This window comes from Peromyscus leucopus, chromosome 3 (genome assembly GCF_004664715.2).
Source record: "Peromyscus leucopus breed LL Stock chromosome 3, UCI_PerLeu_2.1, whole genome shotgun sequence".
Classification (NCBI taxonomy): Eukaryota; Metazoa; Chordata; class Mammalia; order Rodentia; family Cricetidae; genus Peromyscus; species Peromyscus leucopus.
Window position 1 is genome coordinate 64,447,415 of NC_051065.1, and position 20,887 is coordinate 64,468,301.

The window sequence follows — 20,887 nt, forward strand, 5'->3', positions numbered from 1 at the left end:
CACCACAAAATAATCTTTAAAAATGGCCATCCATGGCTGGAGAGATGGCTCACTAATTAAGTACACTGACTGTTCTTCCAGTGGACCAGGGTTCAGTTCCCAGCACCCGCATGGCAGCTCACTACCATCTATAACTCCAGTTCCAGGGAACCCAACACACTCTTCTGGGATCCCTGGGCACTGCACACATGTGGTGCAGACACAGACATACATGCAGGCAAAACCCCCACACACATAAAATAAAAGCAATGAATCTTTTTAAAATTCCATCTACACCCCAAAGGCTGAATGGAGGATTTTGGTTGATTAAAAAAAAAAAAAAAAATGATACAAAAAAAAAAAAAAAAAAACTAAAAAGGGCAGAAAGATTCCATTTTCCATCATTTCTGAAAATGTTCAAACATCGTAAGATGGCTTCCTGGGCAAAGCACTTGTCATACAAGCCTGATGGCCTAAGTTTAACCCAGGGACCCACGTAAAAGCAAGAGAATCAACTGCAAAGACCGTCCTTTGACACCTGACCCTCTCAAAAAAAAATTAATCATAAAACTTTGAAATCACAGTTACAAAGAACTCCTTCAGAATTAGTTAACAAATACTAGTTATGACAAGTATAAAATTACAGGATAAAAATACAGTGGGTGGAAAGCCAGAGAGAAAACAAACATTCCATGGGAAAAGCCTGAAGCAGGCGCAGAAGCCACAGTCCTGACACTTCGGAGCACTCCGCCCTGCGGCCACCACCGCCTGCCCTCCATGTACAGAAACTGACACATGCCTCTCAGACAAACCTGACTACAACCGTGGCACACAGAACTTGCCATCAACCCCAGGGACATCTGGGAACTGTGAACACTGGCACCTGACACCCCAGTGTATCAGCCCAGGCCCAACTCTACATACAGTGCCAGCTGCTTCTCTGAGGCAGGACCTCTGGGAAAGGACAAACTAACTTTTAAAGGATCAAATTTAGTCTGAAAGGCAAAAAAAAAAAACACTTAAGAAATGTAACGCACATTCACCTTAAGACAATCGCATAGGCACAGGAACCTTTTCTGGATAAGCGTGTTATAAATGAAGACTATGGGTGTTAATGAAGATCTATGGACAGCCACTCCTGGAAGCTGTTCTGTATCCCACACTGCTCTGACTACATGTGAGCTTTCTGAAGTCATTTTCAATCAGTACCTGAGCAGGCTACTCTATCAGTGGGCTCTGGCAGCACTTGCACAATGAGGTTCAATTACCCGACAGAAGACTGATCCGATGACTCACCATGCAACCTCTATTTAAAATGAGTGCGAAAACCTCATCTAGAAGCAGCCTTACCACTTGAGCGGCCATGTCGGAAAGAACCAGCTGCTTTACCAGCTACAGTAACTGACCTTCCCTGTGCACATCCTGACCCAGGCACACACACCAGGCAGGGCGCACACCCAGGACTGGATCACTCTCTCTGACAACCAGCCTGTCAACTCAGAGCACCCTGGAACTGAGTACTGCAAACACCCACAGCAGCTCAGACCTCTGCAGCAGGGAGACTGGACTCCACACCTACACACCAGCGACTGTCACCTCCTGGCCAAAGGAAATGTGGGTTCTGTTATTTTCACTTTTACACTTTTCTGTCATCTCCAAGTTTTCAAAAGCAATCTCTTTAAATGGGGAAAAGTGCTTTTCTTTTTTAAAAGGCATCTTTCTGAGTCATGTTGGCTCCAATGCTCTACTGCCTCCTCCGTGTCAGGCTGAATCCCAGCTCTGCAGCATGGCACCACGGCAGCTTGGCCTGCCTGGCTCCTGTGCAACCACACCTGAAGGCCATCGCCAACACACTAAAGCACCTCTGTGCCAAGCCCGCTCCGGCCCCCACTCCTCTGAGCACTCACCACACTCCTCTGAGCACTCACCACACTCCAACAATCTGCTTTCCTGTCCCACTGCCCTCCCAATGCAGAATTCCCAAAGACTTGCTCCCCTGTACTACCGACTGGCACTCCTCTCAGTCAGGCATGGTGTGCACGCCTGCAACTCCCACATCTGGGAAATGGAAACAGAAATTCAAGGCCATTTTTAGTGTCTTATTTTACTGCTATGAAGAGACACCATGATCAAGGCAGCATTGAATTGGGAACTTGCTTAATCTTTCAGAGGTTGAGTCCATGACTATCATAGTGGGGAACATGGCAGCAGGCAGGCATGGCGCTGAAGCAGTAGCTGAGAGCTCACATCTGATCCACAAGCACAAGGCAGAAAGAGACAGGACCTGGATGGGCTCCTGAAACCGCAAAGCCCATCCCCAGTCACACATCTCCTCCAAAAAAGGACACACTTTCTAATCCTTCCCAAACAGTTCCACCAACTGAGAATCAAATATTCAAATATATTAGCCTACAAAGATTATTCTCATTCAAACCACACTTAGCTACCCAGAAAACTTGAAGTTAAACTGGACTATATGTTTGGACTCTGTCTTAAACTGGTCCACACACACACAAAGAGGAAAGCCCTTGATTCCAGCTTCCATGCTCCCCTCCTCAGCCAGATAACACTCCTTACTAAACACTAAGGTCCCCATATAATGTAAGCCTTAAGCTGATCTACTGCCTCTCACAGGGCCCAGTACACTCAAGAAATGTGATTGACAGGGAACCGTACAGATATCCACTTTGCAGCCTCTCAATCTGGGTCGCACCTGGCCAGACTCTCCATCAGGCTCCTGACTTCCTCTCCAAGACCTCCCCAGCACACCACAGAGCTCTCTGCCTACAATAAGATCAGCAGCAAAGAGATGGTTTCTGCAGGCAGAAGCCCTCTTCCCCATCTCTCCCTGGAAGACTCCAGAGAGGAATACTAGCTCTTCTCCAACACCCCAGTATGAAAAGACACAGACCTACGGAATCAGGTCTTGCTCAGGGGGCCATGCCTGAGTGTGTGTGCATGGGCTCATACAGTCATTGCTGAAGGCATCCCAGGCCTTGTGGCGGTCTGCACGCAGAGCAGAACCTAACCGTGAGGACAGCTCCTTGTGCTGCCCCTACACCTGTTACAGCGCACTGCATTCCTCCATGTGTCTAGCTGTTCATTTCCTGAGGGACGAGTTATACTGTAATTAATGTGTACCCCAAGTCCCTGAGCTTCACTTTGTACATATTTGTTAACAAGCTTAAAGCAAATTAACATTCTTTAGCAACCATAAAATAAATATCAGTGTTCCCAGTGTACACTGTAAGGTGACAGTTGCAGTGTTTGTGCAGGAGTAGTGTTGGACTCTCTGAGAGTTCGAGGCCAGCCTGATTTATACAGCGAATTCCAGGACTACACGGTGAGACCCCGTCTCAAAAACAAAACAAAAAGTGCTTTTACCTCCCAGTGAAAACACACTGGGTTTTCAACTAAGTTCAGTAAGTGACTAATGTGACAGACAAGCATTAAGAGATCCATAAAGATCTACTGTTTCTGAATTTGGTTTTTCCTATTCAATGAACTTGCTAAAGGATGTATGATACTGTCATGACTTTGAGAATGGAGATTGGTCCCCAGAAAAAACTCTGCCTCCACAGCCCCACAAATGACACACCCACCTCTCAGTGTCTGGACAGGCATGCTCTGGCCACAGCCCAGATCCCTCATTACTTTCCATGGGTATCCTCCCATTCCCCAGGCTGACCACCCTAGGTGTCCACAGCCCAGATCCCAAGACCACTTGAGGCCAGTCTGTGTAGCTCCTGAGCTTCAGGGCCTTGGCTTATTAGCCTTGCCATCTTTTCTCTCCTGATACTGGGCCATAGAACTAGACTGAAGGAGCACACGCAACCACACACAACCATCATTACAGACTCATGCTGATCCATTGCCCAGAAAGCAGCTGTTCCTAGGAATACAAACAAAAACAGTAGCACCCAATCCACTCCTCCGACTGCTCCTAACCAGCACCTTGCCTGTCCAATACCCTCTGCAAGTACGTTCAATCCCTTTAACTACATGTCCTACCCAAGGGTCTCTCAGGCCCCTGCTGCCTCTCCTCTATGCTGAAGAACTCCCATCATGCCACAGGTCCTCCAAGTCATTCCATGTAGACTGCTCATGGATGCCCCAAATCCCACTACACACTAGCATACTCTCATCCCTTATACACCAAGCTCTACTTGGTTTCCCATCGGCCTGCCCCAAGCCTCTGGCCTGAAGACACGACTGCTCTGGCTCCTAACTTTGGCAAAGGCACTGACCTCACACCGCATAACGGACAGGCCCTGGAACCTGTGAGTTTCTCACCACTGCTAGGGTCCATGCTCCATCTATGAACTCGGATCCCAGTCTTCATCTCTGTTCTCCACAGGTGTAAAATTCTAATGTCCATGCTGACCCCCATCATGCCCACAGCTCCCAGACAAAATTTCCTAGTACTAATCTGCCACTTGAATCTCATTCTCCAAAGTTTCTAATGTAAATGTTTATAATCCAAAATTAACTATGTAGCTAAAACAGTAAGGGCTTCTTTCCCAAGCCCAAACTCAAGGAGCTATCTCATAGTCTTCCCTGACCTCCCTTGGCCACCTAGCCCTGCTTTCCCCCAGCACCAAGCACACCAACACGGCTTCCTTCAATCTGCTCCACTCCAGGCCCACTCAGGTCACACTCTGTCAGTGTGTGTGCCTCCCCTCTAAGCCAAACTAATACCCTCCTTTCTAAAGCACAGTCACACCTGGACCTGTCTTCACCTTTCAAACAAAGCATGGCATGTGTGCTACAACCCCATTTTAGACGTTAAATGCCACTTATTACATCTACTACTACTACTACTGTTGTTGTTGTTATACGTTAACCACTAGTCTAAGACTAAAAGTGTTTTCTCACACCCAACTCAGGTTAATATTTAATAAAATCTAATTAGCTCACTTAAAACCCTTTAATCAGCCAGGCAGTGGCAGCACACACCTTTATCCCAGCACTTGGGAGGCAGAGGCAGGTGAATCTCTGAGTTCAAGGGCCAGCCTGGTCTGCTGAGTGAATTCCAGGACAGCCAGAGCTACACAGAGAAACCCTGTCTTGGAACGCGTACCCCGCCCCCCAAAAAGACCTGTAATCATCTTATATTAGCATACTTTTGGCTTTCTTGTTTCCCCAAGTCAAATCTACTGAACCTCACATCTCTGTCCTCCCCACCCCAACTCAGCCCAGCCTTCTCCCTTTTTCAGAGTCTGAACCCCTTCTGGCAGAGGCAATGCCTATGGACCCCAGAAGCCCAATGGATGTCAGAGTAGGGAAGTGAGACGCACTGCAGATGAAGCATATGGTGCTAGGTAGAGATGGAGACATGGTAATATGGCCTCACTTCCCATTCGTCTGATGTTGAATATGAATCTGGAAAACACACAGACTGTACAGAAAATAATAGAAGCCGCATATACCCAGAACCCCCAGCATTTACAAGTTTGTACATTAACCAAAATTTAAAACTATCCTCATGTAAATATACACATATACAGATGGAGGAGGGGGGAAGCACTAAAAAATAAAGTAAAAAAAAAATACAAATCTCAACAGATTCCTGTGCAAAGAAATAAAGGGGTGGCTTTAATGATCTACATCAAACTGATGCAGCAGAACACAAAGAAGCCTCTATAATTCCCCAGAATTTCTAGAATTTATACAACAGAAAAAAACAAGAACTCCAGAGAAACTTACTTACTCATTGCCTGGACAAAGGAGGGGTCACTCAGACTGGCAACATCATGTGTTAAAGGTTAAGTCTAGCCAACAACCTAACAATGGTAACCCAACACGCCCTGGTTCCCAACCTGCCTGGGCAAGGCTGAGGGAAGAGGAAAAAAAGGCCAAGGCCTCCCCAGTTCACAAGCACCCCGCTCTGCTCCTTTCTCAGAGGCCTGAAGAGAGGACGACAGGCCCGCCCCTCAGACCTGCCATCACAAGCACCCAAGGACAGACAGTGGGACCACTGTGAACTGCACCATCTCCCACCTAAGTCACTAATTTTGGCACGCTGTTTGAAGAGTCCAGCCCTGACTTTGTGATTGTTGTCACAGCTCCAGCTTTTGTCAGCTGCGGTTAGAACAGGACACAACTACCAAGGATGTACTTTAAAACAATACCCACCTCTCTCAGGACCCAAAATGAACCACCATCAACATTCAGTTCCTCCATTTCCTGTTTTCCCTGGTTGCCGTAATGCTGTGCATCTGTTATATTAAATCTTTCCACTAATATCATGACCCAACTTTACACACTTCTATAAAACATCAATTATCTAAACTATTCTGTAAGTGTATGAGATAGGGTTCTTAAGCACCTCCCTCTAGCCGCCTGTTTCTGACTTTGCCCTCCCATTGATAACATGTGCATGGCCACCCTCATTTCCAAGCTTCTCAACACTGGGAGTATTATACAGTTCTTGATAATGCTAAACCTTCTTAAAGAGTTACACTGACTTTGCCCACAGTGAGCAGTAAGTCCCCTGCATCCTCACCAGGACTAAATGCATCATTACAAATACAATTAAGCAAAAATTCTTATCTCATTATTAAAGTGTTCATCTGACTAAAAACTATAGCAAATGGCTTGATGAGCTAATATAAGCTGAATCCATTCCTTAGAGTCATCTGCTAAGGTTGTTATCTTTTTCTTTTAGTTCATCTATATGAAAATCCCTAAGACTACAAAGCTGAGTGGATTTTGTCATCTTCTAATTTCAATTGGTTATTTTTCATATTCAAGTTTTAAATATCTGTATTTCTTTAAATTACATATGTATGTATATTTTATAGTTAGACAATGGTAAGTGTGCTAGAAGTTGATTATCAAATATAGTCCGTTTAGCACAAGAATTCTAGGGAACTGGTTAACAAACAGGTCACAGGTCCAAGCGCATGAGCGCTCAGACCCGTCATAGATAATAACCATGCTTACCTGAGAAAGGCAGGCAGTGAGTCCAAAAAAAATCTGACAGGACTCTGGAGAGAAACCATTGACTCTGTGGGACAGTTATTAAGATTGCAATGAAGTAAGACGAGCACAAGGGAACTCCACTACCACGAGTCCTGCCGGCCCGCCAGGGCAGGCTCTGCCACCTCCCTCCCGCTTGGAGCATTAGCAAGTGACACAGGCTGAAGATGACCAGACTGCAGAGCAGATGAGGGTAAAGCATGAAAGGAAGCGAGCAATTTTCAGTGAAGGACATCACAAAATCCAATTCTCTACTCATGTCATCACCAAGACGGACACAGGGTGTTCACCGGAAACTTCCTGACTCCCAACTGTTACCTAACTATACACCATGCAGATAAACGGAACAGACACACAAACACACACCCTAAAAAGCAATGTGCAGAGGATGTCACAATGCAGCACCCAGGCTGTGCTCGTCCCACACAGGGTTCCTTCCTACAAGAGCCTGTGGGCTCTGAACTCAAGCAGGACAACTCAGGGCCCTAGAATCCCTAAAATATAAATTCCCAAGACCATCCCTAGTTCTAAGGCTGATTGACCCATTCTTCTGAGTTCCTTCTGAGATCTGCTGTGCTTCAAGCACTGATAGAGAAGGTCTCCTGGAGATGGAGTCTTCAACACAATGGAATATCCAGAGTTCAAAACAGGTGGGAAGGACCCACTGAGATAAGTGGACTATGAACAGACTAAACTGTAATCGCTGTTTAGACCTCCCTTACAGATACACGGACAAATCCTAAATGTGGGCCCATCCCTGCCCGTAATAAATGGAGACGCAGACACAGAGCACTCTGATCTATTAGCCAAGGCCTTTCCACTCTGCCACCTAACTTCAGGGCTTCTCTCCTTCTGAAGATGGGGGAAGACTCCAACAAATCTCAAGGTGACCATCAGCCAAACTTGGGCTTTCATTCTAGTGCTCTAGTTTCTTTATGGACAGAGAGACAAGAGTTCAAATAACCTTCCTCAGGAAGACTAGTGTAGAGAAAAGGTCCAGAAAAGACATCATGAATAAGACACTTGACTCCATCTCAGAAAGATACACTTCCCTGGGGTTGGTTGGTCTGTCTGTTCGAAACCTGTGCTTATAAAGATACAAAACAACAAAGAACCCTTCACTCTTTGGATTCTGAATGAAGAATGAGAATGTCTGAGCTAGAACTGCATCCTCCAAGAAGAGTTGCTGAGAGGAAGGCTTGAGCATCTGAGGCCCTTGGTAGTGCTCAGTTGAGTTTCTCTGCTCAGACCCGAGTATATACATTCAAAACAGCTGTGTGGCACAGCTACAAGACAAAGCGCCTTGAATGATGCTGTCCTTCCCCAGGTGACCAGCCTGAACTTTAGTGTGGTTCCTGGATGGCAGAAATGATTTCCAACGTCAAGTTCTGCTTGAACTGCCTCTCCAGTGAAGCTTTATCCCGACAGAGTAAACCAGAAGTCACCAGGCCTCCCAGGAGGAAACAGAAATGGTGGAGCATTCCAGTTGGGACCCAAGAGATGATGCTGGCAGTCACGAGGGAGAACTATGCCATGGCTGACACAGGTGATGAGGAAGCTACCCAGGGTAGAGTGTTTGCTTCTGGTTTTGAGACAGGGTCTCATTTACTGAGGCTAGCCTTAAACGCTCTTCTGAAGCCAAGGATAACCTTCGACTATTGATCCTCCTGCCTCCACCTCCTGAGTGCTGGGATTATGGGCATGCACCAACATGCCCAATTCATGCAATGCTAGAGACTGAGCCCAGGACCTAAAATTAAGGTAGCCCTTTATCAACTGAGCTGCAAGCCACCCACCCACCCCCTACAAGCCCCAGAATAAGATCATCACCACTCTATTTTCACATCCAAAGCAAGGGCTGAGTGGAGGAGTGAATATACCTGACATCGAATCTAACTAACTAAAAGATGAATACTTATCAAATCAGAACTTCTTCTCGTGTTCTCTACCATTCATGTCTTTCTCATCTGACTTAGAATTCTAAAACTATTTTTTGTCTACATAGACATCATAAGACTGAAAAGAGCTAGAACTCTGGGTCCTCGCCACAACTGCTGGTCACCACTTTTTGATGCAAGTCATGACGAGGACCAGGCAAATACCATTTCATACAGGAAAGGAAAGAGCAGGGACAGAGGTGCAGAGGAAACGGGTGGTCCCACTCATGAGCCTACTGACTCAATGCATCTTAAACCTGCAGCTATCCCCCGACCCGATCATGAGCCCACTGACTCAATGCATCTTAAACCTGCAGCTATCCCCCGACCCGATCATGAGCCCACTGACTCAATGCATCTTAAACCTGCAGCTATCCCCCGACCCGATCATGAGCCCACTGACTCAATGCATCTTAAACCTGCAGCTATCCCCCAATCTCGATGTAGAAAAGGATACGGCAGGAGAGCACCACACTGCACGGACAGAGTCACCCAGGAAGGCTGAAAAAGAAAAGAATGACACAAATCAAAAACCATTCACAATCTGTGACCAAAAGGAGGTGACTTCACTAGTAGTTGCTTCTGGAAATTAAAAGCTCCGTTGTGACCCACTACAGACATCCACCTGTACACATAAGGACCAGGTAGCAGTAACCGAAGATCATGTGCCCAACCACAAACCCCAGTCCCAGAATGAAGCAGCCACTGCCTTCCTTAGGCTTGTGACAGATACTTAAGTTTAGGTCCACACCCTACTGTTGCCCACCTCACCCACCAGCTCAGCCCAGTCAGGGAACAGACTAAATTCACAACGTTATGGTTCTATTTAAAACCAAGGATACACAATATTTGCATACCATTTTTTTTTTTTTGAAAAAGTCTTCTAATCTTATGAATTCCAAACTTGTATTCATTACAAGGTGAACTAACAGCTACCTTCTGGGTACTTTGTATTCTTGGAAAAATAGTTCACCTTATATTTCTAATTCAGTTTTAAAAATTAGACCAACTGTTACTATTCTAATAACTCTATTTCAAGAAAGGACAATCTGAAAGTCTAACAATGACCCCTGTCAGCCAGCTCACTTCCAGATGCTTGGACAAACAAAACACATATACTCAATTGCTCACTACTGAGACAGCACCGTAGTCAGCAAACTACATTCCAGATCCGTGCAGAGACGGTGCAAGGCTCTGGGCAGACACTCAACAGGAAAATGCAGTCTCCGTTCATGCCGATCAGTAAGGCAGACACTGCGATCAGGTCTCTTACTGCCTGGAGACCCAGAGAGTGTGCCCTACATAGCATTTTCAAGTGACACGTGTGATTCTTCTTCTTTTTTTTTGGGGGGGGGGAGCTTGAGATAGGGTCTCATGAACCCCAGGTTGGACTCAAACTTGATATGTAGCCAAGGCTGGCCTTAAATTTGTGACCATACTAGAATACCATGCCTGGCTAAAGTCTGTTCTCTATGACAAGAATAGTAAATTTTACAAATTGAAGAGTGGCTGTAACTGGGATAATTTCACCAGCGGCATGAGCAGCTGACTTACTGGATAGTATGGTGCTCTGGCAAAAAGCCCTTACCATTTCCTTGCTATAACCAACACTGCTCCCTACTTTCTGATAACCCTGATCAATTCCAATGAAATCTAGGTACTGAGTCAACATCAATAACCTGTACTGGACCAGGCATGGTGGCGCAAACCTGTATCCTTGCAATAAATTTGGCAGGGTAGGAGCACAAGGCCTAGACCACATACCAAAATCATTTTGGAAAAAACAAAAAAACAAAACAACAAGCTTTGTGGCTGACTCTTCTGAATTCAGAACGCCTTCTAATGGCCAAACTTTCTTCCCAAGAGGGACACCCCAAAGGCATGAGAACTTGTGGAGCTACAATTGAGCTTACAGGAGCATTCCCTGAAACAGTACTGCCAGCTGTCAATGCAGTCTGCACCCAGAAGGCTGTCACAGCAATGGACTGTGAAGTTGGGCCTGGACAACAATGGTGGCACTTTTCTTCTGTTCAGTGGGAAGGAGCCATGGGAACCCCAAAGTGCTCTCAGGCGGCTTTAGAAAGCACCAGTTTGAAATATACCCCTTTACATTATATCCTCCCAGCTTCACAGCCCTAGAGAGCCTTCACAAAGCCTGAGTAGGGTGCCTCAACTTTTTTTTTTTTTTTTTTTTTTTTTTTTTTTTTTTTTGGTTTTTCGAGACAGAGTTTCTCTGTGTAGCTTTGCACCTTTCCTGGAACTCACTCTGTAGCCCAGGCTGGCCTCGAACTCAGAGATCCGCCTGGCTCTGCCTCCCGAGTACTGGGATTAAAGGCATGGGCCACCACCGCCCCGCAGGTTCCTCAACTTAAACAACACTTCCAAGTCCATTCCAAGCTGAGGAGGGCCACCTCTCCAGGCACTTGAGTAATGTAAAGCTAGACCCATTCTGGCAAAGCAGAATGGAAACAGGTTAGAGATGGCTCAGCTATTTTGAGCACTGGCTGCTCTTCCACAAGATCCAGGTTTGAATTCCAGCACCCATTTGGTGGCTCAGAATCATCTATAACTCCAGTTCTAGGAAATCCAATACCCTAATCTGGCCTCCACAAGAACCAGGCACATACATGGTCCACAGAAACACATGCACACGAAACATGCCAACTTGCAGCTGAGTCTTTGGAGGCACTTCTTGCCTTATCCTGAGCCTGAGCTGAGGCCTGTCCTTGATCTCCTGCAGCTGCCGGAATGTGGATTTAGCTGGGGGTGGGGGTAGGGGTGGCGGATGGGTGAGGCCTGGTTCTCAGGGGCAGGCAGATTCTTTGGCCTATACTTCCGTCTTAGTCATTGTTCTGTTGTTACTGTGATTAACACAACACTGGGGGTATGCACAGTTTCAGAGGTTTAGTCCATTACCACCTTGGTGGGGAACATGGCTACATGCAGGCAGGTGCTAGAGCAGTAGCCAAAAGCTACATCCTGATCCATGGGCAAAGAGAAAACTGGGCCTAACAGACTTTTGAAACCTCAAAGCCCACCCACAGTGATACACTTCTGTCAATAAAGCCACACCTCCTAATCCTTCTCAAAAGTGCCACTTCCTAATGACTAAACATTCAAATATATGAGCGTATAGGGGTCATTCTTAATTCAAACCACCAAAACCTGGATACTGACTTTTTAAATTATTATTTTATTTTATTTGTATGAGTGTTTCGTGTGCATGTGTTTCTGTGGACCATGTATGTGCCTGGTTCTTGTGGAGGCCAGATTAGGGTATTGGATTTCCTAGAACTGGAGTTATAGATGATTAACTCCCTGTGACAAAACACAACAGTTGCTGGCTAACACGGGCACTGCCACAAGTGACAAGTGGACAGGGATGCTAACATGAGTCACCTGATCAAAACAGGTAGAGTGGACAGGGCCCAGTCTGCCACAGTGGTACCATGGCAGTTCTTAGAGATACAAGACGAAAGCAGACTGGCTGCTCTACTCAGCCCTACAACTTCATAATCGCCATTCTGAAATGTCGCCTTTTAACTGGAAGCTCCTCTTGCAGGAGGAAGCCACCTGCACAGTGTGCTGGCCGTAGCGTACTGATCTAGAGACAGTGGTATCTGGCGGTTTTATTACATTTTATCAGGTGGTTGTACCCAAGTGTTCACCTACTGCTCATTTTCCTTTATATGTCAGCAGTTTCAGCAATTTATATTTATTTCTGTTTTGGAACTGAGGCTAGAACCTGGGGCCTCATGTATACTGAATACTGTCCTACCACCAAGCTACACTACACCCTTAGTCCCGAAGTACAAATGTCTATGTGTTGTGTATGAGAGAGAGCTGCATATGTGTGCACCTGCACACAACATCAGGTGTCCTCCCTACTCTGTCACTCCCCACCCTAGTCATGGCAACAGTCTCTTACTGAACTTGAAATTGGCTGGTGGTCAGGAAGTCCCAGCAATCACCATCTCCATCCTCCCCTACTACTGAGGTTATAGATATCCATGGCCACGCATAGTTTTCGTGGGTGCTAGGGATCAGAACTCAGGTCCTCAAGCAAGCAAGCTGTTATTCATCTGTCATTTATCTCCCCAGCTCTGATTATTAAATCATGTGATAAGCTATCTTACACATGAATTTTATTTCATAGACTAAGGGGGGTAGCATAAAGGATTTATTGCAAAGGGAGTCTTGAGGTCAAATGTGTTAAGATCCATCACTATACTTGGTCTGGCAACAGTGACCTAGGCCCAAAAACATGTTTGTAAGATAAACCTTTCCCTCTCAATCTGTATGAGACACGCAACTACTTTTCTACACAATGGCTAACAGACAGCAAGCTCACAGGAAGGGCGGGCTAGGATGCAAACTGAAGAGGCAGCCTGCCCCAGCTCACAGCCAGATGTCTGGCAAACTTCAGCAAGAAGCAACAGGTGAAGCGCCCAGGAACCACACTGAGCACCAAACTTCAGAGACAAAGGGGGCCTGAGCAAGCATACATGCTGATGTACAGTTGCAACCACTATATTTACTGCTACAAATGAATCGTCCTCTGACGTGGTAGTTTCCTGATGGTATGGGCCAAGAACCTTGTGACTCCGGAGGCAGACCACCATTCAGGCTCATTTTCAAAGTCAAGTGTGCAAGCCTACAAAGTTTTCTAGACCCCAAATGCTGGCAGGGCACCACATCCAACAGCCAGCCAACCCCTCAACATCTGATCTGACTCAGTCACCTCACTCCTAACTGCTGCTGTAGAACCATGGTCACTGAATTGCAGGCTTCTTAAAGGAAAGCACTGACCAGTATGAAGAGGGGTAATGGCAGCAGGCAAGGAAGAGAAGTGAAAGGCCACCACAAAAGTACCACATCACATACCCACACCCTGACCCAATAGTCCCCACGGTACAGTATACAGGTGAACAAAAGCCGAGCAAGTAAGTGCCCACAGGTCAGGCTGAAGAACAGTCCAGACAGCCACCAGGTGGATAGCCAGTACAGCAACCCTCCTCAGGGGGGATGAGGCAGTTAGCAGGGCGGAGCCCCCCCCCCCTTCAGCTATCCAGAGGGGGATCAGGACCACCAGGGAGAGGACAGCTGCCTTTCAGAAGTTCCTGGAATCAAATGTCTTCCTACAATGTAAAACACCTATGCGACGAGGCAGCGAAGCCATTCCCTAGGCCAGGTCTCCTGGGCTGGAGAGCCGGCAGGAAATGACGGTAGGGGAGTACGCCCACATTGACCAGGAACCTCTTACATAGCAACCCTGCCACGCAGTCATAGCACCACAAGCCCCAAAGTCAAGGCAGGCGACTCAAGTTCAGCGGTTTCATTCACCTGATGGCATTCCACTTAACACTGACCCACACGCACCAAGCCTGGCAGAGAGCTCTGCTGTAGGGCAAGGCACTGCTGTGGAGAGACACATGACTTAAGGCAGAGAGAGGCTCCGACTCTCTACTGACCTTTACAACAGGCAAGTCAAAGACCTCCCGGGCTTCTCCCACCTCGGGGTTGTCCCCATCCTCTGAAATGATGTGTGAGGCCAACGCATTGTAGGAGACTTCCTTGGCTTTCCCAGCTTTAAGAAGCCGAATAACCTAAGGAAACAGAACAAACAACACAATTAATTTAAAATAAATCAGTAAATAAATAAGCCAGGTGATGGTGGTACATGCCTTTAATCTCAGTACTTGGGAGGCAGAGGCAGGAGGATCTCTGTGAGTTTGAGACCAACCTGGTCTACAGAGTGAGATTCAGGACAGCCAGAGGTATACAGAGGAACCCTGTAGCAAAAAATTAAAAAAAAAAAAAAAAAAAACTGAATTGCCTTCCTGATCAAAGAAGTCATTATTAGCAATAATAGAAACATTTAATAAAAACACACCCTGTATCCTACAGACAAGCATTTTCTTGAGTGATAAAACCAATGAAATGTTTTGGACAATAAAATACAGCAATCCTGATTCATAATCCAAGATGCGGTGGCCAGCTCCTAGCCATCTGCTGTCCTCCAGACAGACAGGAGACACCAGGACACAACAGCACCTGCTAAGTTCTACAGAGTACCTGCTCTGGGTCTCCAGCCCAAAGGCTGAGGACTGGCAGTTCCACCACAGTGAGGAAGTTTCTAGAGGCAGAAACCTACCGGGAGAATCCTTACTTGTGGGTGCCTATCAGACAAAATGTACACTGAGCCCAGCAAAGGAGCTCAGCTCTAATCATGGACAGTGTAGCCTTGGGTGCTATGCACAACAGTCTTTCCTTAAGTCATGGAAGGCTGTCACAAAGGAAGATGGCACCACCAGATCTTTTTTGCTTTTGTTTTTGTTTTTCGAGACAGGGTTTCTCTGTGTAGCTTTGCGCCTGTCCTGGAACTCACTCTGTAGCCCAGGCTGGCCTCGAACTCATAGAGATCCGCCTGCCTCTGCCTCCCGAGTGCTGGGATTAAAGGCGTGCGCCACCACCGCCTGGCGGCACCACCAGATCTTACAGATGGACATCAACAGAAGAATACATGGGTTGGCTTAACAGACTTGTTAAGACACAACTGTGACAATTCTCACAACTGCTCGAGGCAGGTCACTAAAGAAATGTCAGTAGCAACTGGAGGAAAACTGGGTAGAATTAGACAGTCACTAGACAGGGTGCAAGCATAACAGAAAAGCCAAGATGGAAATGCTGGCATCTTCTGGAGGGGCTGATCGGAAGCAGAGAGGGGAAGGGGCGCTGCTGCCCTTCATTCAGTGTGGGCACACTATCCTTTGGCCCCGTGTGATAGAGACCTGGCGAGAGACCTCCAGTTACACCCAGAGAGGATCCTGCTCTCCGGAGATCATAACCAGCTGTGACAGATGGGAGTCAAAGTTCTGAGAGTCACTGAGGCAGCCACCTGGCTGCCAAATACTAAAGACTCATCATGTGGAGCTAAGAGTGGTATCGGAGGAGAGCAACCACACTGGAGAGTGCAGGCTGCAGTCAAGGAAGAGCCGAAAGCAGCACAATGCCTTGGATAGTCTGCTGACCATCATCTAAGACCCGAAGCAACCCAGGAAGTGTGTGTCTGAGGCATGGAACATCAACAGTCATCAGGCACAAGCCCTCCTGCCTGGACCCCAAGCACCTTCAGACCCGTGGACTCCATCCACCTGCTGCAGCCCTGCACTACATTCTGGGACATGCGCGCAGCAAGCCCTCCCTGGCCTTCTCCTCCTCAGGTCCCACTGCTTTCTTTTCATGACAACTTTCCAGAAAGAACTCTCACTTTGCTGTCCGTCTTTTCTCTGTATCTGTATCTTCAACTCCCTGCAATGGAACCCTTCCCATCAAACTGTGGAAACTCGGGTTTCAGACACTGAGGACATCCAAACTTCTTCCCAAACTGCACATTACTAATTCTGTCTCACAGAAGCCACCTTGTAACTCCGCCCAGTGACCATCAGGACGCATGCCAAGTATATATAAATGCCTTCAATTCCTAGCACATACATTCCACACAGAGAAAACAACTTCTTGTGCTCAACATCTGCTTACTTAAGACTCGGCACCTACAGCACCTACACCTCTTCACAGATGCAGCATTCAGGAATGCTCTTCTGCAGCACGCTGTGTACCAGGCCCAATGCCTGTACTGGGGTGCTCACCACCTGTGAGCTAGCTTCCTCAACCTTCATCCCAAGCCTCAAGGAATAGGTGCCCTGGCTCTAAACCTTTTAGAAAACACACTATTTCAGATTATAAGGGCATGCCAGGGAGATTTTTTTAAGCACTCAGATTTCACACATAGTTGGGCAAACAGCTCAGTTCAGTGTGTTCCTGGTTTCAAGTGACATTTGGTCCAGGTCTCTTGTAAGAGCCAAAGTCCTGAAATGAAAAATAAGAAAGGGTGAAGAGAAGAAAGGTGGTGGTGGTAGTGGGGTGATCAGTACTGGAAAAAGCCAGTTATAAACACTCATCCTGATCACTCTGGGCTCAGCCAGAAGTCTCTACAACCAAGACCCAACGGACCTCTGTTACTAGGATACAAGTACGAGCCTCTGGAAGGCCATGCTCAATGGTTCTTAGACAATTCCTTCCGTAGCACCCGTCACGAGACACCGAAGGCGACACAACTGTACGCATAGTTTAGGAAGGAAGATGTCTACAACACTGTCCTAAAGATACCACGACCACAGGCAGTGTCCTGTGGATAGACCCACGGCTACTCGCGCGAATCACTGTGACCATGTGGGTAGGGTACCTTCCACACCTACCGTACAATCCACCCTTAGGGAAAACCAGGGGCCGAGAGGGCAGGCCCCTCTGCAAGGGACGCTTCAGCAGGGCCCCGCAGGATGCTCGGCCGGCGGCCGCACCGGGTCGGTGCTCGCGAGGCCCCTCCCGCGGCCCTTCTCGGCCCGGCGTGCCCCGCGGCTCCGGCCCGGAGTCCTGCAGGGCGTGCGCGCGCCGAAACAGGGGATGGCACGACGGAGGGGCCCCGCGCGGGCGGTACCTGCGGGTCGATATCGCCCACCGCGTAGTACTTGACCTCGCGGAACAAATCCTCCGGAACTTCGGGCGCCGGTTCCGACATGATCGCGGCGGCGCGGCGGCGCCCGGCCCCGCGTCACCGGCCCGCCGCGCCCAGCGCCCGCAGCGACGCCAACTGCTCGGCCGCACAACCCGGGCCGCAGCCGCCGCCGCCGCCGCCGCACTCCGACCCGCGCCCCCGCCCGCCCGAGGCCCGGAGCGCGGGAGCAGCGCGCGCCCTGAGGCACGTACCACCGCACCCGGCCGGCAGGGGAGCACGTGGGACAGCCCATCCTCCGTGCGCCAAAGAGCTCCTCCTCCACGGCTGCCCCTGGCCCCAGGGCCAACGTTGTGTTTTATTTCGCACCGCACAGGGCAGCCCTGCGCTTGCCAAGTTCTCGAGACCGAGAACCGAGAAGACGGAAAGTCAGTATCCCCTACATAGTCGCGGTGGACCAGCCAGGAGGCGGGGCCTGGGCGGGGCTCCCGTCACCCCGCGCGGCCACCCGGCAGCGCATGCGCGAGGGGGCGGGGCCTCGGTGCGGAGAGGGTGACCGGCAGAACTCAGCGTGCGGGGTTGTGGTGTCGCCGCCACTCCCTGCTGGGAAGCGCACGGTCATGCCTAGGGCCAGGCGGGCCCTGGCTACCGCTCAGTTTTCTTCGTCCGCTCCTTCCGCGTCTGCTGCAGCAGTCGGCCGGGAACAGAACCTCGGTGAGGCAGCTTAAGAGCAAAGTAGGAGACGACGACACGGCTCAGCAGGCGAAAGCACCTGCCGCCAAGCTGAGTACGATCCCCGGGACCCACGTGGCGGAAAGCAAGTACCGGCTCTTGCAAGTTGTTGTCTGACCTGCACACGCACACGTGGCACACACACACACAAAATAAATGTAAATCTTTCTATGTGTGTTGCAGTTTTCCCAGCACGTGTGCTTGTGCCTGGTACGCACAGCGGTCTGAAGAGGGCTTCAGATCCCCTGGAACTGGAGTTCTCATGTGGGTACTGGGAACCAAACTTGGAAATGCAAGAGCACCAAGTGTTCTTAACTGCTGAGCCATCCAGGCCTTAGGCAATTTAGTTTATAAAGGTAGACAGCAAAATCCATAAAAATTATTTTCACAGATGTCTCTATTAAATGTGTTGTTCAGAGTTACAGGAAACACTGTCAAGTTGAAACTTGTGTGTTTTCACAGAATGACAAGTCCTATCACTGCGGTGATACTGTTCATTAATCAGGCTTTTTGCTTTCTGTGACCTTCATGCAGATTGAGTATTGATGTTCTTAGAATTTCCTCAAACGAATAAAGAACAGGGCTATTTTGTTTGATAGCCTTCAGAGAATAAGCACCCTGCTTTTTGCTCATGCTATTTCAGGAAATGTATAGTATATATATTTATATTTATATACATATATATATACACATATATTCCTCTCAAAAAGGTAAACTGAGTTTGATTTTAAAAAATGAAAGTGTGAAGGGCTGGAGAGATGACTCAGCAGTTAAGAACACTTGTTCTTAATCATCAGAGGACCCAGATTTGGTTCCCAGCACCCACATGGCAGCTCACAGCCACCTGTAACTCGAGTTCCAGGAGCTTCAGTGCCCTTCTGGCCTCAGAACACTGCAAGTAGCGAGTGCACGGACAGACAAAAAAAATGAAAAATGAAACCAGCAAAAATAAGTAGTGCTGGAAATATTAGACCCAGTCTACAGTGGGAAAGCAAAGTAAGTTATTGAGATAGTATTTGCCCAGGTTCTTTGGGAGTCAATACTGTGTGTGTGTGTGTGTGTGTGTGTGTGTGTGTTTCTATGTTGTGAATGATATATGTACATAGGGGAGTCCAACTGTCTATACCTCCAGTTCCAGGAGTTCTGAGGCTCTCTTCTGGCCACCAAGATCACCAGGCATGCATGTGGCACACATACAAATTATGCAGACTAACAGAAAATAAAAATAAATCGCCAGGCAGTGGTAGCACACAACTTTAATCACAGCATGTGGGAGGCAGAGACAGGCAGATCTCTGAATTCCAGGCCAACCTGGTCTACAGAGTGAGTTCCAGAACAGGGCTACACAGAAAAACCCTGTCTTGAAAAATAAAATTAAATTTAAAAGTTTTTAACAAATTAAAAATACATTTGAATATTGTACACAGTGGTTTCATTTTGCTGTTCAGTTTGGCTGGCTGTACACTCCTTAAAGTTAGGTATTATCAAATTCAGTTTAGATTTATAGGCTACATCTGGGCTTCTTAATACATCCTGACTCCATTTGGGGGTCAGCAAAGAACCGACAACAGTAGGTTTCCAAACATGCAAGGATCTAAAACACTTCAAAGCAAATGTGGGATGAATCCAAGGTGTTTCTGGCCCTGCGGGCGAGTGTCGCACCCTGCAGCTTCACTGCAGCCTTAGTTCTGAATACGCACACGTGCACATACACCCATTTGCATGCAATGGTCATACCATGCAGTGCCAGCAAATGCTTCCTAAAGCACCTCAGTTCAGACTTAGGACTGTTGTCCACTATGAATTCTAAGTAATCCATGCTTGTTAATCAAAATTAGCAGCCAAACTCCTCTGGTACTTCATAAAAGGAAGCCCCAAACAGTAATTGGAATCCCTGAGTAGTCTCCTGTTGCCTGCTGTCGATTTTGTTTTAAAGATTGGGGCGGAAGGTTCCGGGGGGTGGGGTTGATTGCATGCCATACATGTTCAGGTGCTGGAAATGACCAACAGAGAGTGTCAGAAACCCTGGAACTTGAGTTATAGGAGGTGTATATAGAAAAACCCAGGTCCTCTCTAAGAGCAGCAGCTCTCCTAGGTACTGAACCACCTCTCCAGTCCCCCACTGCACCCCATCACTCCTGAAAGCGTCCTTCTTTCTGACCTGTACTGCTGCTTTGCTTTTGAATACAGCTTTACTGCTTTGCAAATCTGTGTGTGTGTTTGTTTCAATTCCTTCAACAAGGAACCAAGAACACTGAAACACCCTGTAGAGACTGACCATCAGTAACACCTTGAGTGGGAAAAGAACAAAGGACTTATTCTTTTACCCTAGGCTTCTTTCCTACCCCATGCATCCAGCCGCACTGGGGCCCCTTTATTCCTCTACAGATGATCCTGACTTCAGCATGCTGCTTCTGATTATGTCTTCCACAAGAGAGACATGAAACCTGATAGGGACAGTGAGATGTGTTATCTTTAAAATGTCTGCATCTTGTTGAGACCAAGATTGGAAAATGCACAGGGACAAATAGCCAAACGATTGGAAACACATGAACTATGAACCAATACCTGAGGAGCCCCCAACTGGATCAGGCCCTCTGGATAAGTGAGACAGTTGATTAGCTTGATCTGTTTGGGAGGCATCAAGGCAGTGAGACTGGGACCTGTCCTTAGTGCATGAGCTGGCTGTTTGGAACCTGGGGCTTGTACAGAGGCACTTGGCTCAGCCTGGGGGATGGGGCTGGAC

At 47.7% G+C, this 20,887-nt stretch overlaps 1 protein-coding gene across 2 annotated transcripts in view; it reads right to left on the reverse strand.

Moving 5' to 3' along the window:
* The window catches only part of Paxip1 (PAX interacting protein 1), a 48,695-nt gene extending 31,155 nt beyond the window's left edge, over positions 1 to 17,540 (reverse strand). Inside the window, exons 1-4 of one of the 2 annotated variants that reach the window (XR_005091086.1) lie at positions 17,395 to 17,540; positions 14,369 to 14,503; positions 9,355 to 9,398; positions 6,925 to 6,988 (exon numbers count right to left, since the gene is read on the reverse strand). Coding sequence is in view for 1 of the 2 variants with exons in the window: in XM_028864209.2 (XP_028720042.1) it covers positions 6,925 to 6,988; positions 9,355 to 9,398; positions 14,369 to 14,503; positions 17,395 to 17,475 (324 nt within the window). In the remaining variant the exon portion in view is untranslated. The remainder of the gene's footprint in view (positions 1 to 6,924; positions 6,989 to 9,354; positions 9,399 to 14,368; positions 14,504 to 17,394) is intronic. The other variant, XM_028864209.2, reaches the window with a different exon arrangement.
* Between the last annotated feature and the right edge of the window lie 3,347 nt (positions 17,541 to 20,887).